The sequence below is a fragment of the Eulemur rufifrons genome, chromosome 9, assembly GCF_041146395.1.
Source record: "Eulemur rufifrons isolate Redbay chromosome 9, OSU_ERuf_1, whole genome shotgun sequence".
Classification (NCBI taxonomy): domain Eukaryota; kingdom Metazoa; phylum Chordata; class Mammalia; order Primates; family Lemuridae; genus Eulemur; species Eulemur rufifrons.
In genome coordinates this window covers 46418694-46431784 of record NC_090991.1, presented here as the reverse complement: position 1 = coordinate 46431784, position 13091 = coordinate 46418694, and the positions used below count along the sequence as shown (strand labels likewise).

Genomic DNA, 13091 nt, shown 5'->3' with positions numbered 1-13091 from the left:
AATACATTTGATATGATATGAGCTGAAGGTCTCCAAAAGTGAGAGTGCCCAGAGGCTTCAAGGGCCCTGGAGCAGGGGCAGAGAAGACCAGGAACAGAACTGAGCCTCCTTCTCAAGGCGACAGGACAGCTGTGTTGTTTTACGTTATTCACAGGGGGTGGGGTGAGGAGAGTGACGACAAAGGCCAGCTTAGTTCCACGGGGCCAGAACTCAAGGAGCCAAGTCAGTATCCAGCACTTCCCAAACTCCTCCACTAGGGGCAGTGCAGGGGACACAACAACAACAACAAAAAAAACGCCATCTATCCCTGAGTTGGAAGTAAAGCCTAAGACGCCCAAATGAATTTTTTTTTTTTGAAAAGTAGGGTTTTATCTTTAAAATGATGATGTATTTCATTTTCTTCCCCATTATATTTTATATTTATTTTAATAGGAAAGTAATTTTTAAAACTTTTACCATTAGAAAATTTGATACTCCAAGATCAGCCATGTTTGTGTTATTCACCCTGTCCCAGACCCCAGACATACGGTGTCACAGTGTGAGACATAGGGACATACAGGCACGCCCGAAGCCTGCCCCCATCATCCCGCCTCCCCTCGCAATCAGCTTTACCTGGCTGGATGACATCACACTAACTTGCCTTGCCTTCCAATCAGGAGGCCGCCATCTTTCCGTTCAACCATCCATTTACTCAACCTTCCTCTTTAATCCCCAGATACGCCTGCCTGTCCTAGTGCCTGCTTCGTTCACTATCCCCTTCAATCCAAACACCGCCCCTTCTTCAGGATCTAGCTGAGGTCCACCACCTCCCACTGTCATCCTCTGGCCACTTCATCATAGAGTCATCTTTTCCCTTCTTCAAAATGTTAAGGTGTTTCAGTACCAACCTCAAGTCTAGCGGCTGATCTATAGCAGCCTTGTATTTCATTCTGGTTATTTCATAGACGTACAACTTGTCTCCCAAGCCAGACTCTAAACCTCTAAATGGTAGTTAGCACCATCGTTTCTTACTTTTTTTCTTTTTATCCTGGCAGAAAAGGCCACCAAGAAGAACAAACAGTAAATGGCTCACTAAATCTTCTTTTCCTTTATGATGTATTGATTAATCTAACTCAGCTTCCAGCCCCGCTGAAGGATCCTCACCCTGCACTCTTCTCATTCCCACCAGGGGACCTTCTCTCCCCTGTCTCCCAACTCCTTAGGACATAAAATACTGGGAGATACATTGTAAGATACAGACTTTTAATGGGAAAGTGCACAGAGGCCAACAGTCTCTCCCTTTACTTTTGGCAATGTGCCTTTTTCCTTCACAGGATTCGTCGTGGTTTGTAATTCAGTATTTGTGTACGGTATTATATGACTGCCTGTTTTGCTCACAAGATTGTAAACTCTCTGAGGGCAAGGAAGCACCCCATGGCTGTGTTTGCTCCCTGTGGTATCCAAGCATAACATAAAGCCCAGCCCTTATTAGGTGCTTAATACACATGTCGAATGCATGGAGAGTCCGGACGAGGGACTTGGGCAGGTCTTTACATTCTGTTTCTATAATTAAAAACAACAACAACAAAAACAACTCTTCTGGCTCTTCCAGACGACAAAAGATGTACAAAGAGCAGATGAACCTCACCTCCCTGGACCCCCCACTACAGCTCCGTGTCGAGGCCAGCTGGGTCCAGTTCCACCTGGAGATCAACCGCCACGGGCTCTACTCCCGGTCCAGTCCCGTGGTCAGCAAACTCCTGCACGACATGAAGCGCTTTCCCACCATCAGCTCTGGTGAGGTTCATGGGATCAGGCAGGATGAACTGACTTTCTCCCAGAGAGGCTGAGTAGACCATCTCAGGCCAGGCTCCAGGGTGCAACATTAAAGGCTTGACACTGACACCCAAGAGACAGAAGAAGAAGAACATAGACATTGATTTTTTTCCCTTTGAAAAAGAGCTTAGGACCATAGTCTCATCATGACCCCATAAGAGTGGCATAAGGAGGTGTTCTGTACACTTAAAGAAAGGGGATCGCCACCATTTCTTTTGAACCAGGCAATACCATCCTCTCTTATACAAATGACCTTATGGCATGGACATTCATTGCCATTTTACAGATGGGAAAACTGAGACTCAGAGAGGTTATGTAACTTGGCCAAGGACCCAGGGGTAGAGCTGGGATCCAAACGCAGGCCTGCTGACTCCAAGTCTGTGCGCTCAAGCACTACGAGTCTAAGTGGCACAGCAAATTATTAGCACAGACGAAACTAGACTCAGTCTCCCAGCCAGGTGCTGCTGGAGTGTCCACTGCAGGGCTGGAGAGTGTGGGGCCTGGGATGGAGCAGGGTGGGAGGCTGCAGCCCCCTGGGCCAGCCCGCAGATCCCCTACTGAGTGGTCAAGGGCCCCCCTGGACTGGGCTATCCCAGGAACACGGCTGGAAGTTCTCACGGCCCTTCTCCTCCTTCGCAGATTACAGCCAAGACGAGAAAGCCTTGCTGGGGGCGTGTGACTGCAGCCAGAGTAAGTGACCCCGCCCCACCTCCACCCAGCCCCCTCACCAGCACAGCGGTGTGAACCCAGCATCCAGTGGGGACCCTGGCCATGAGTTGAAGGAGCATGGCTCTCCCTCTGCCTAACCCCCGAGGACTCGCCACTCCCCCCAGCCACCTGCAGAAAGAAAAGGCGTTTCAGAGGAAAGCTCGTGCAGGACCCCGCCGGTCGGCACGTGGTCCTGGGGCAGCAGCATCAGCGTCCCTGGGGAGCCCGTTAGAAAGACAGCACCGCAGTCTCCACGCTGATTTTTCTGAATCAGAATCTGGATTGTAACAAAATCCTCAAGTGATTGGAGGACTTGTTTTAAATTTAAGAAGCAATTGTCCAGGACAATGGTTCTCGAAGCTGCCCACTTACTAGAATCGCCCGGGGAGCTTTCAAAAGTGCCACTGCCTGGGCTCCGCCTCCGGGATTTTGCTTCCCGTGCAGAGGGCGAGGCCCGGGCATCAGCACTTTAAACTGCTCCAGGTGATTCCAGTGCGGCTAAGGGGGGACCCGCCCACGGGTGGGTAAATGATTAACAGAACCAACAAGCTGGGAGTGAGGGCTGGGAGCTGGTTAGCGGTGGGACCTGGCCGCTGAAGCCCCCAGCCCAGTCACCACCAGCCCTGAGGAGCCTCAGGCCTTCCCCTCATTACACTGAGCACACGTCAGAAACTTCTTCGCATGACGCAATGTGTCCTTTGAAAGACCAAGTTTATAAGACCCAGAGCTTCCCTTTAAACACCTGCCATTTGCCATGTCACAGAACACAAAGTGAGAGGGGCGTTGTCCTCCCGTGGGGTTTACAGCAGAGCGGGGACACGGTGAGGCGAGGGAGGTGCCCCCACTGCACCTAAGGGACCCTCAGACGCCAAACCCTCGTCCCAGCCCAGGGGCAGAGCCTCAAACAGAAAAGACGCAGCTAAACAATCCAGCCTAACACAACATCATAGATGGCATAATCCGCAATCTGCAAGGGTGTAGCTGAACACAGAAAGAGGTTAATTCTTCGCAGGAACACGTTCTGCGGGGTTTTCAGTAAGCGTCTATCTGGGGAAAACTGTATTGTTCGCCCTTTCCCCACACTGTCCAGGGCCTAACGCCGTGCAGTTCACCCTACAGGCATTGAAGAGCTAATCCTAGGCTTATAGGGTCTGATTGAGTAAGAGAAAAGAGGAGAAGTCGGCTGGGTTTGCTGAATGAACACAGCCACGCACCTGAGCTGGGGCCCAGACGCGTGGTTAACTCACCTTTTGCCCCTTCGCAGTTGTGAAACCCAGCGGGGTCCACCTCAAGCTGGTGCTGAGGTTCTCGGATTTCGGGAAGGCCATGTTCAAACCCATGAGGTAAGTGACCGCCTTCCTTGCCTCCACGCCCGGGTGTGGCAGCCGCGGGGAATTCTGACCAAAAAGTAATAAAAGTGACGTAAAATCTTTACGCCAGTCATTTGGAGACTCTCTTTTGGACAATCTGCCCAAGCATATAACTGGTTTTGATGATAATAATAATAATTTAAAATAGCAAGAGAAAATCTTTATCAGGTCCTTACTAGCAACCATGCCAAGCACTTTACATGGATTGTGCGTTGGGATCGTGGACAACCTGATCAGCCAGGCACTGTTATAATGGCCCCTCTGCAGGTGAAGACACTGAGGCTGCAGTGGCCAGCTCACCCCAATCTCCCAGCTGCAAACAGTGGAGCCGGGACTCAAACCCAGGCAGCTGATTGCTAAGTTCACACTTGACCACTGCAGTCGATCCCCACTTTTTTCCCAGGGCCAGCACGCTCCTCTTTTTGACATCAAAAAGGTTACAGACCTCTACACGACAGTACTTGTTTTGATTGAAAACTGGACAATGAAGAAAGGCTATCATGAAGTCAATTACATGTTTACATTGATTTATGTTTTATTCGTAACAGTAATGACATGCCTTTAGAATTTGTAGCGCATATATATGGGCGAAATAATATGTATTTAGTCTATAGCCAGAGCTTGGTGTGTGCATGGGTTTCTGGCCCCCACAGGGTCTGCAGCCCAGAGGTTGGGGTGCCCTCAAGTAGAGCCCCAAGGCCTTTACCCAGTGGAATGTAAGAGAAAATGGCCCCAAGAGGGGCTCCCGTTACCCAAGTCACGCTTTCCTCCAGCATGTCAGCTTCCAGTGGAATCCAATTAGACCAACTTAGATTCCAAACCTTCAGCCAATCAAGGAGAGGCATATTGAAGGCCCAGTAGCTGGTGCTAGTGGTGGGGCCTCGTGGAATGAGTTCTGAATAGTCTTAGTGCCTGAACTACTTTGGCAAAAGCACCCCCATAAAGAGGAATTTGGAATAGATCAGCTGCATGTTGGATCCTCTCGGGGAGCCTTAAAAACTCCTGATGACTGAGTCTCACCCTCAGGGAGTTCAGTAGACTTGCTCTGGGGGATCCGCCCCCCCACCCCTACCTTCCCAAGGCCCAGGCAACCTTGAGAACCATTTCTATGTAAAGAAATTCCCTATTTCTCGTTACATGAAAATCCAAAACCCTAGTTGTTTGGTCAATTTAACTATAAAACTTTTCAGAAATGTACATGAAACAAAGGAATGTCTGCTTATATTTAATTTATTGATTAAAAAAATCCCATCATATAAAATAATATATAAATTTAGAAATACCTCTTCCTCCCCCCCATATATTTTACTTGTCAAAAATTTTGGCATTGGTCTCCATCATCACTAGAGTCAAGTTCGGGGTCAACATTAAATCAATATTAAGTTCTTTCTCCACTCCCCTTCCCTACCGCCACCAACAACCTGTTTTAACCAGTTCCATCAAGCAATAAAAGCAGCACAGAGTGAAGTCATTTCAGGTTAATGAACCTGTCCCAAACAAAATAAAGCCAATTGGGGGGGGGGCCTGTCATTTGAGAAACTATGCTAGAGCTTGAATATGGAGAGCCTCCTTTTCCAAGGGACAATTTCAGGAGGGATCTCATATTCAGGCATATAGAGTACTAAAATAAATAAATGAATAAATTGTGTTCCTTTTAAATGAGCACACGTGACCATTAGTGGAGGTTCCACGAGTAGACATGTGACTCCTTGGGATGATGCTCAGCTGAACACAAGAGCCATTACAGAGTTCTAAATTATTGCTCAAGCTAGTCATGCACACTTAATGTATAGTCATAAGAGAGCACTCATGAGAGAGAGGCAACAGAAAGAACACTGATGTAGAAACGTGAGACGTTAATGAGAAACATAAAAGTAATGATAAATCTGCGAATTCATCATAAATCAACAGATTCATAAATCGTGTTCTCTGAGCAAAATTCTTATGTGGCACAATCAAATGTCTCTGATTTTAGAAAACTGAAAGCTACTGTGGAGTGGATGAGTTCCACTTACCCTCTTCATGTATCTGGGAGGAAAAACTACTAGAACCTGCGGCGTTTCCTTTACAGAAAAATAAAGTGTCATAAGTCACAGCCTAAAACCTCTTGTCTACCTGGCTGATTAGAAACAAATACAGATATATCTCATTTCACTGCACTTTGCACATACTGTGTTTTTCACAAATTGAAGGTCATGGGATGAGGTCAAAATATCAACATTAACAGAAGTTTAAAAGAAGTTGAATCCAACCCTCATAGATGACTGTGAGGGATTCAAGACTTCAGGGAAGGAAGTAACTGCAGATATGGTAGAAATAGCAAGAGAACAGAACTAGAAATGGAGCCAGAAGATGTGACTGAACTGCTGCAATCTTATGATAAAACTTGAATGGATGAGGTGTTGCTCATTGAGAAAGTGGTTTATTGAGATGGAATCTACTCCTGGGGAAAATGCCATGAACACTGTTGACATGACAACAAAGGATGTAGAATATTACATAAACTTAGTTGATAAGGCAGCAGCAGAATTTGAGAGGAGTGACTCCAATTTTGAAAGGAGTTCTGCTCTTTGTAAAATGGTATCAAACAGCATCGCATGCTACAGAGAAATCTTTCATGAAAGGAAGAGTCAATTGATGTGGCAAATTTTATTGTTGTCACAGTAAGAAATTGCTACAGCCATCCCAACCTTCAGCATCCACCACCCTGATCAGCCAACCATCAACATCGAGGCAGGACCCTCCACCAGCAAAAAGATTACGACTTGCTGAAGATTACTACTTTAGCAATAAAGTATTTTTTAATTAAAGTATGTACATTTCTTAGACATAATGCTGTTGCACACTTAATAGGCTGATTATAGTGTAAGCATAAGTTTTATATGCACTGGGAAACCAAAATATTTGCAATGACTCACTTTATTGCAGTGATCTGGAACCAAACCCACAATACCTCTTCAAGTTATCCCTGTCCAAAAATTGTTCAAATTAAACAGCTTTTGTCCCTCAAATATAACACAAAAGCATCAAACATTCAGTGAGAAGAGCCATTTTACCTATTTTTATGCCATAACACAAAGTTTCATCTACATTTTTATAAAATTTAGTCCAAAATCAGACATATCATTTTAAAATATAGTTCTTCAAAACATATTTTTTTAAATAAGTAATTTAAAGCGAACAGTATTTTTTCCTAATTAAAGAGATAAAAGTAGAAATTTACCTTTGGAAAATATACATTGTGAACATAAAGGTTATATTTTTAAAATGTAATATACACGATATACAATGTCCAATGAGAAAGCATGAGAAGCTTCTCAAAGCATGAGAAGCAATGATGTAAAGTAGAATTATTTTCAAATTTAAAGTCGCTTCTATCATATATCATATAGAAATGGAAAAATGGTGTTTTAGAAAATCCTAAAGGATGTTTGAGAGATTATATATTTCTCTGGGTGGAATTTGAAAGGTAACACTCGAGATCAGGGACATGGATCGTCCCTGCTGGCCGCGACATGTGGCGATGATGCAGGGGAGTCGGTCGGCCGGAGCACGGAGGGCGGCCCTGCCAGTGTGGCTGCACCTTTGAAAATAGCCTCCCTGCTCTTGGCAGCACCTCCCTGTGGTTTCCAGGACCCGCCTGTGCTTTTTGGCAAAGTGCACATCATCACTGTTTCAATTGCCAGTGCTGTTTATTTACAGCTTTCCACAACATTATGTTTATTTACATTTAAATTACTTTTGCAGCCATCGGAACAGCCCCCCACAGTAAATTAGGACATCATTCAAAGGTCATCATTCTTCCATGTTTATTAGTATCAAGGCAAAGTCAGCCTAGAGGCCAGAAGTCGCATCACTGTGCTCTTAGTGAGTAGGAGGCACTTTCCCAAGCACAGGCACCTGCAGAACCTGGCACGCTCAGGCAGGCTGGCGCTTTTCAGGGATCCATTAGAGATTTTTTAAATGTATATAAATCAATATCCTCTACACCAGCCTCCCTCAACTCTGTGGCTGGGCCCGCTCTGCTGACCCAAATGTGCTTCTCTGAGGGGCTGGTCCCATGTACTTCTCCCAAATCACCCTAAGACTCAGAACTTCCCTGTTCTTCAGACCCCAGTCATACTAAACTGCATTTCTGGGGCACTTTTCTGGTATCAAGTCCTGGCTCACACCCCACCTCTGTTAATCCTTGGGCATCTGGGTCTGCCCTACCTCTGTTTCTGCTGGCCAGCCCTCCCTGTCTCCGCTGTTTACAACTGCAGAAGCATGTCTGTATGTCTTCCCTTTCAAATGGGGGGTTTTGAAAAGAATCAGTCACTGTCACCAAAGCATCTTAAGCAGGAAAGTGGGTCCTGGTGGTGCCCACAGGGCAGCGTCTTGCAAGAAGCCTAGCTCCTCCCACGTCGCATGTCTTCTCCCAGCCAGGGGAGCCACGGGCCAGCCTGATCTGTCATTCCATCACCTGTGTGTACCATGAAAAGCACAAAAGCGTGTTTTTCTTTCTCGCTGGCCGTGCTTCTCAGCTCTCAGGCTCACAGCTGACGTCTGAGTCCAGGGCGTGATTCCTTCCTTCCTTCCAGACAGCAGCGAGATGAGGAGACGCCCGAGGACTTCTTCTACTTCATTGACTTCCAGAGGCACAACGCGGAGATCGCGGCTTTCCACCTGGACAGGTAGAGTCTGGCCCCGCGGAGACGGCCATGACTCCAGGGCCCAGTCCCTGGGAGGGGCGCTGGGCAGACCCTCGGGGGGGATCTCCCTGGCATTTCTCCCTTCTGGCTTTTCTCCCTTCTGGCAGAGACCCCCTCAGCGGCCACCCTCCTGGAACCCCAGCAACGTCCACTGTGCGCTGGCCCGGGGACGAGACCACTCCGCGCTCCCCGACAGTCCCACGGATCCGAACAGAGCTTCCTCTCTTTCAGGATTCTGGACTTCAGAAGGGTGCCGCCAACAGTGGGGCGGCTAGTGAACGTCACCAAGGAAATCCTGGAGGTCACCAAGAATGAAATCCTGCAGAGTGTCTTCTTTGTCTCTCCAGGTAGAGTGCTGGCCGGAGCCGTAGTCTGGGTCTGAGTCGGCGGTAAGCCAGCGCGCCCACCGTCACGTTCAGCCGTGGTCTGCCCCCTGCGCCAGCACCATCCGTCCCTGGGGCAGGCGTTCCTTGGTGTCAGACACTCCCACCCTGGTCTGCTCTAGCGTAACACAAGATGAACTGTGGCCAGGAAAAGGCGGGGTAGGAGATGCTAATAGTCTGTGTGGCACCAAACCTGCACCGTCCGCCTCCCTGGATCCAGGTGTTATCCATCCAGGGTAGCAAAGACTATTTCTAACCATGCGGATGGGACGCAGGGAGGCTGGATCCTACGCTTTCTCTGCTCTGAGACATTTGCAAATAGGTACCCCGGATGCTCAGTTTAGTACCATTCCCGAGCCTGCACCTCTGGAAAAGGCAATGTTTCCTTCTCCTTCTGCCTTTTCCTGGGCTTTGAGTTCAGGGTTTCCCTTCCCTCCTAGTGGATTTCCTGGGGAGGAAAATGGCATGCCTCCCGGGCCCTCCTCTTACGCCCTGTCCTCTCTCCTCCCCCGTCCTCCAGCCAGCAACGTGTGCTTCTTCGCCAAGTGTCCGTACATGTGCAAGACCGAGTATGCTGTCTGTGGCAACCCGCACCTGCTGGAGGGCTCCCTCTCCGCCTTCCTGCCATCCCTCAACCTGGCCCCCAGGCTGTCTGTGCCCAACCCCTGGATCCGCTCCTACTCACTGGCAGGAAAAGAGGAGTGAGTTGGCCCCGCCAGCCACACCGCCACACCCCAGGCCTGCAGTCCAGTCCTTGAGAGTAGCCACAGCCCGACCCAGGGACTTGTAGCCAGCTTGGCTTTCAAACCCAAAAGCTGCCTCAATCCTCCTTTGCCCCATTTCATATTGATCCTAGGACCAGCAGGCCTGGCTCTGTTCTCTCCTTCAGTTCATTTGTTCAGCTATAAAGAGCCTTCTGTGTACCCAACACTAGGTGCTAGGGGACACAGAAATAAAAGACACAGGCTCTCCTTAGTCTGGTGGGGTGGACAGACAAGTAGCCAGACCATGAACACACAGTGCAATACTCGCTATAGCAAGGAAGCACACGGGAGCCCATGGGAGGGACTTCAGGGTCCCCTGAGCAAGACCTGTGGGTCCAAGGACCCCATTGCTGTGTCCCCAGAACCTAGCACACTCCCGGGCACGTGGCAGGTATTCAACATTAGTTGACTGAGTCCATCAGTCAAGCCACTGCTATCGTAGTTGGGGGAGAAGTAACTGGGAAGAATTTCTGGAGGACACAAGAGATGCTAAGGGACTTCGTGAAGGCTGGGAAGAGCCCACCAGATGAAAAGGGGCACTGGGGCATTGTAGGCAGAGGAACACGTGAGAGAGAAGTGACAGGGGACAGCCTGTGGGGGACAGTGAGGGGTGCAGGAGCCCTGGGGGACAGGGTCCAAGAGGCTTAGCAAGAGGGGCTATGGCAGAAGCAGTGAGGGTCCCTGCACCATCCTTTCCCCAGCCTGCCCCGTCATCTCCCTTCTGGCATCTGTTTAGACCCAACAGGGTGAAAGGCCCCAGAACCTTCTCTCCACATGGATTATTCAGCCTCACGTGTCCTTACCCAGGGTCCTCCTGAGTGCAGAGAAGCTGCCACCAGCCCAGGGCAAGCCTGGGGATGCAAGGATCTGGGGGTGGGGAGGGCCCCCAACACCTTGCCGTCTTGGCTTTTCCAGCCCCAGGACTTCTTCTCCCCCTCAGGTGGGAGGTCAATCCCCTGTACTGCGACACAGTGAGACAGATCTACCCGTACAACAGCAGCAACCGGCTCCTCAACGTCATCGACATGGCCATCTTCGACTTCCTGATAGGTGGGTCCACGCTCAGGGCCTCTGGCAGAAGTGGGCTCTGCCGTGTGCCTGGGATTCCCCATGACCTTGGGCAAAATGTTACAGCCTGGCTCATGAGGACAAATAGAAGGGCAGAGGTCCAAGAGGACAGAAGTTAACAGGCCCCCCTCTTTTCAAAGAACTGGGAGAAGTGGAAAGGGGTCGTCACCCGTGGGGCAGACATAACACCCTGCCAGGGTGGGTGTCAGATTGGAAGCCACATGTTTCTTTCACCAAGTGACACGAGACCAGGTATGGAGTGAAGAAAGTGAAGGATAAAGGTGTGGCAGGGAGGGCCACAGGCCCGTGAGACTGGTCATCCCACCCCCCAGGCCCACGGGAACCAGGAAAGGCTGGGAGCAGAGTGAATGGGCGTGAAGGGGCCATCGCACTCACAGTGCTCAGATCCAAAGCAAAGCAGACAGCGGCTGGTCACCATTCCCTTCAGAAAGTTACCCTGTGACTGTTCACTACACCAGGCCTCAGCTGAGGTCTCTGGGCTGAGGAAGGCCAACACCAGTGTGAACAAGACATGCAAAGGCGCATGTGTGTAATTAGAACCCCTGGCCGGGGGCTGGGAGCAGGGGCAGGGGTGAGAGCCTTGGATTTGAAAACAGTCCGTTTAGGCTCCGTTTGTTTAGCTTCCTTCTCCCTCTTGGGCCCCCTGGGGAAATGACAGCTGGTGGCCCAGGCTCAGACTCCTGCCCCTGAACTGCTCACAGGCCTCCGTTCCCTAGAGAGAACTCGGAGGTCAGGAGCCTCTGTCCCCTGGCCCTGGCTCTGATTTCTTCCCTCCTTTACAGGAAACATGGACCGTCACCATTACGAGATGTTCACCAAGTTTGGGGATGACGGGTTCCTTATTCACCTTGACAACGCCAGAGGGTGAGTGTTCCTGCCTGTGCCCCAACACCCCTCTCCTGGGAAACAGAGGGCTCGAGGACAAGGGCCTCCACCTTCACGTGCCCTTCTCCTGCCTGCCCCACACTTTCCATTTTCTTCTTTCTCCGGATCTTTGCTAAGTACCAGCTGATTCTTCTCCAGCCTGAGAGTGCTCGTGTGCCCTCTAGTGAAATAGGTTTTCTGCAACTCCATTACTAGATGGTACACACATGGCGGCAGAGAATGAGACTTATGCTCAGCAGCTGGCCCTCTGTAGCAGTGAATGAATGAGTCAAGGATTCTTGACTTTAACATCTCTGGACAGAGGCTTTTGTGACCTGGTTGAGGAGGGGGCAGGGGAGGCAGCTGCCACGATCCCTGGCATTTTACCCCAACCACTGATTCACAAAAGGCCCAGGCGGAGAAGAGAGAAAGCATTGAGGGGATGAGAAAGACGCTGCTTGCCACCCATGAAAAGCAAGTCTGTTTCTTCTCCTAGGTTCGGACGACACTCCCACGACGAAATCTCCATCCTCTCGCCTCTCTCCCAGTGCTGCATGTAAGTTTTCATGCAACAGGTGACAAGGGCAAGTAACAGCCGTGACACTTCATCCTGCTTGCAACCAAGTTCTGAAGGTCTTGATTTTGACAGGTCTAGGACTTGGGTGTGTAGAATGACATGAATTACTTCATTTCCAGACACTCATGCACTGCCTAATGACATTTTGGTCCACGGACTGGGTAAACAACAATGGTCCCATAAGGATTACAGTACCATCTTTTTACTGAACCTTTCCTGTGTTTATCCATGTTCACGTACACAAATGCTCGCCACTGTGTCACAGGTGCCTACAGCGTTCAGCAGTCACGTGCCGTATGGGTTTAGCCCAGGAGCAACAGGCTACGCCGTGTAGCCGGGGTGCAGAGTAGGCTATGCCACCTAGGCCAGCCTTGTCCAAGTTCACTCTGTGATGTTCAGACGACGACGAAATCCCCTGACGACACATTTCTTGAACGTGCCCCCACGTTAAGCAGCACAGGACTGTACTACAACTATCAAATTTTCCCGGACAACATTGCAGTCTTTTTAATCCTTCAACATAGGATGAATTAGGATCCAATCTTTCAAACCTTTCAATTGCCAACTTTGTTAACCCACTCAGGCAATCACCTACTTTAGAGGAGCCTAATGGTCTTTGATATTACGAATCAGACTTCTGCTTTGCCCAGCACTCATATAAGCTCACAAATGTTACTATGTGACCACCATCTTCACAAAATCCTGATTAAAGTCCCACAAGCCTGTGTCAGATCGGAAGAAAGCACTAAGGCCTCTGCCTGGCCAGCATTCCTCTAGAGAGCGTCTAACCTACTTCCACACCTCTCCGGTGTTTTAGCCAGGCTTGTAAA

At 49.4% G+C, this 13091-nt stretch overlaps 1 protein-coding gene across 1 annotated transcript in view; it reads left to right on the top strand.

Annotated features, from left to right (window-relative positions):
* The window catches only part of FAM20A (FAM20A golgi associated secretory pathway pseudokinase), a 54978-nt gene that overhangs the window by 38956 nt on the left and 2931 nt on the right, over positions 1–13091 (top strand). Inside the window, exons 2-10 of the mRNA XM_069482803.1 lie at positions 1592–1776; positions 2455–2505; positions 3788–3866; positions 8474–8566; positions 8816–8931; positions 9488–9668; positions 10672–10781; positions 11603–11684; positions 12181–12240. Of these exons, the coding sequence (XP_069338904.1) occupies positions 1592–1776; positions 2455–2505; positions 3788–3866; positions 8474–8566; positions 8816–8931; positions 9488–9668; positions 10672–10781; positions 11603–11684; positions 12181–12240 (957 nt within the window). The remainder of the gene's footprint in view (positions 1–1591; positions 1777–2454; positions 2506–3787; positions 3867–8473; positions 8567–8815; positions 8932–9487; positions 9669–10671; positions 10782–11602; positions 11685–12180; positions 12241–13091) is intronic.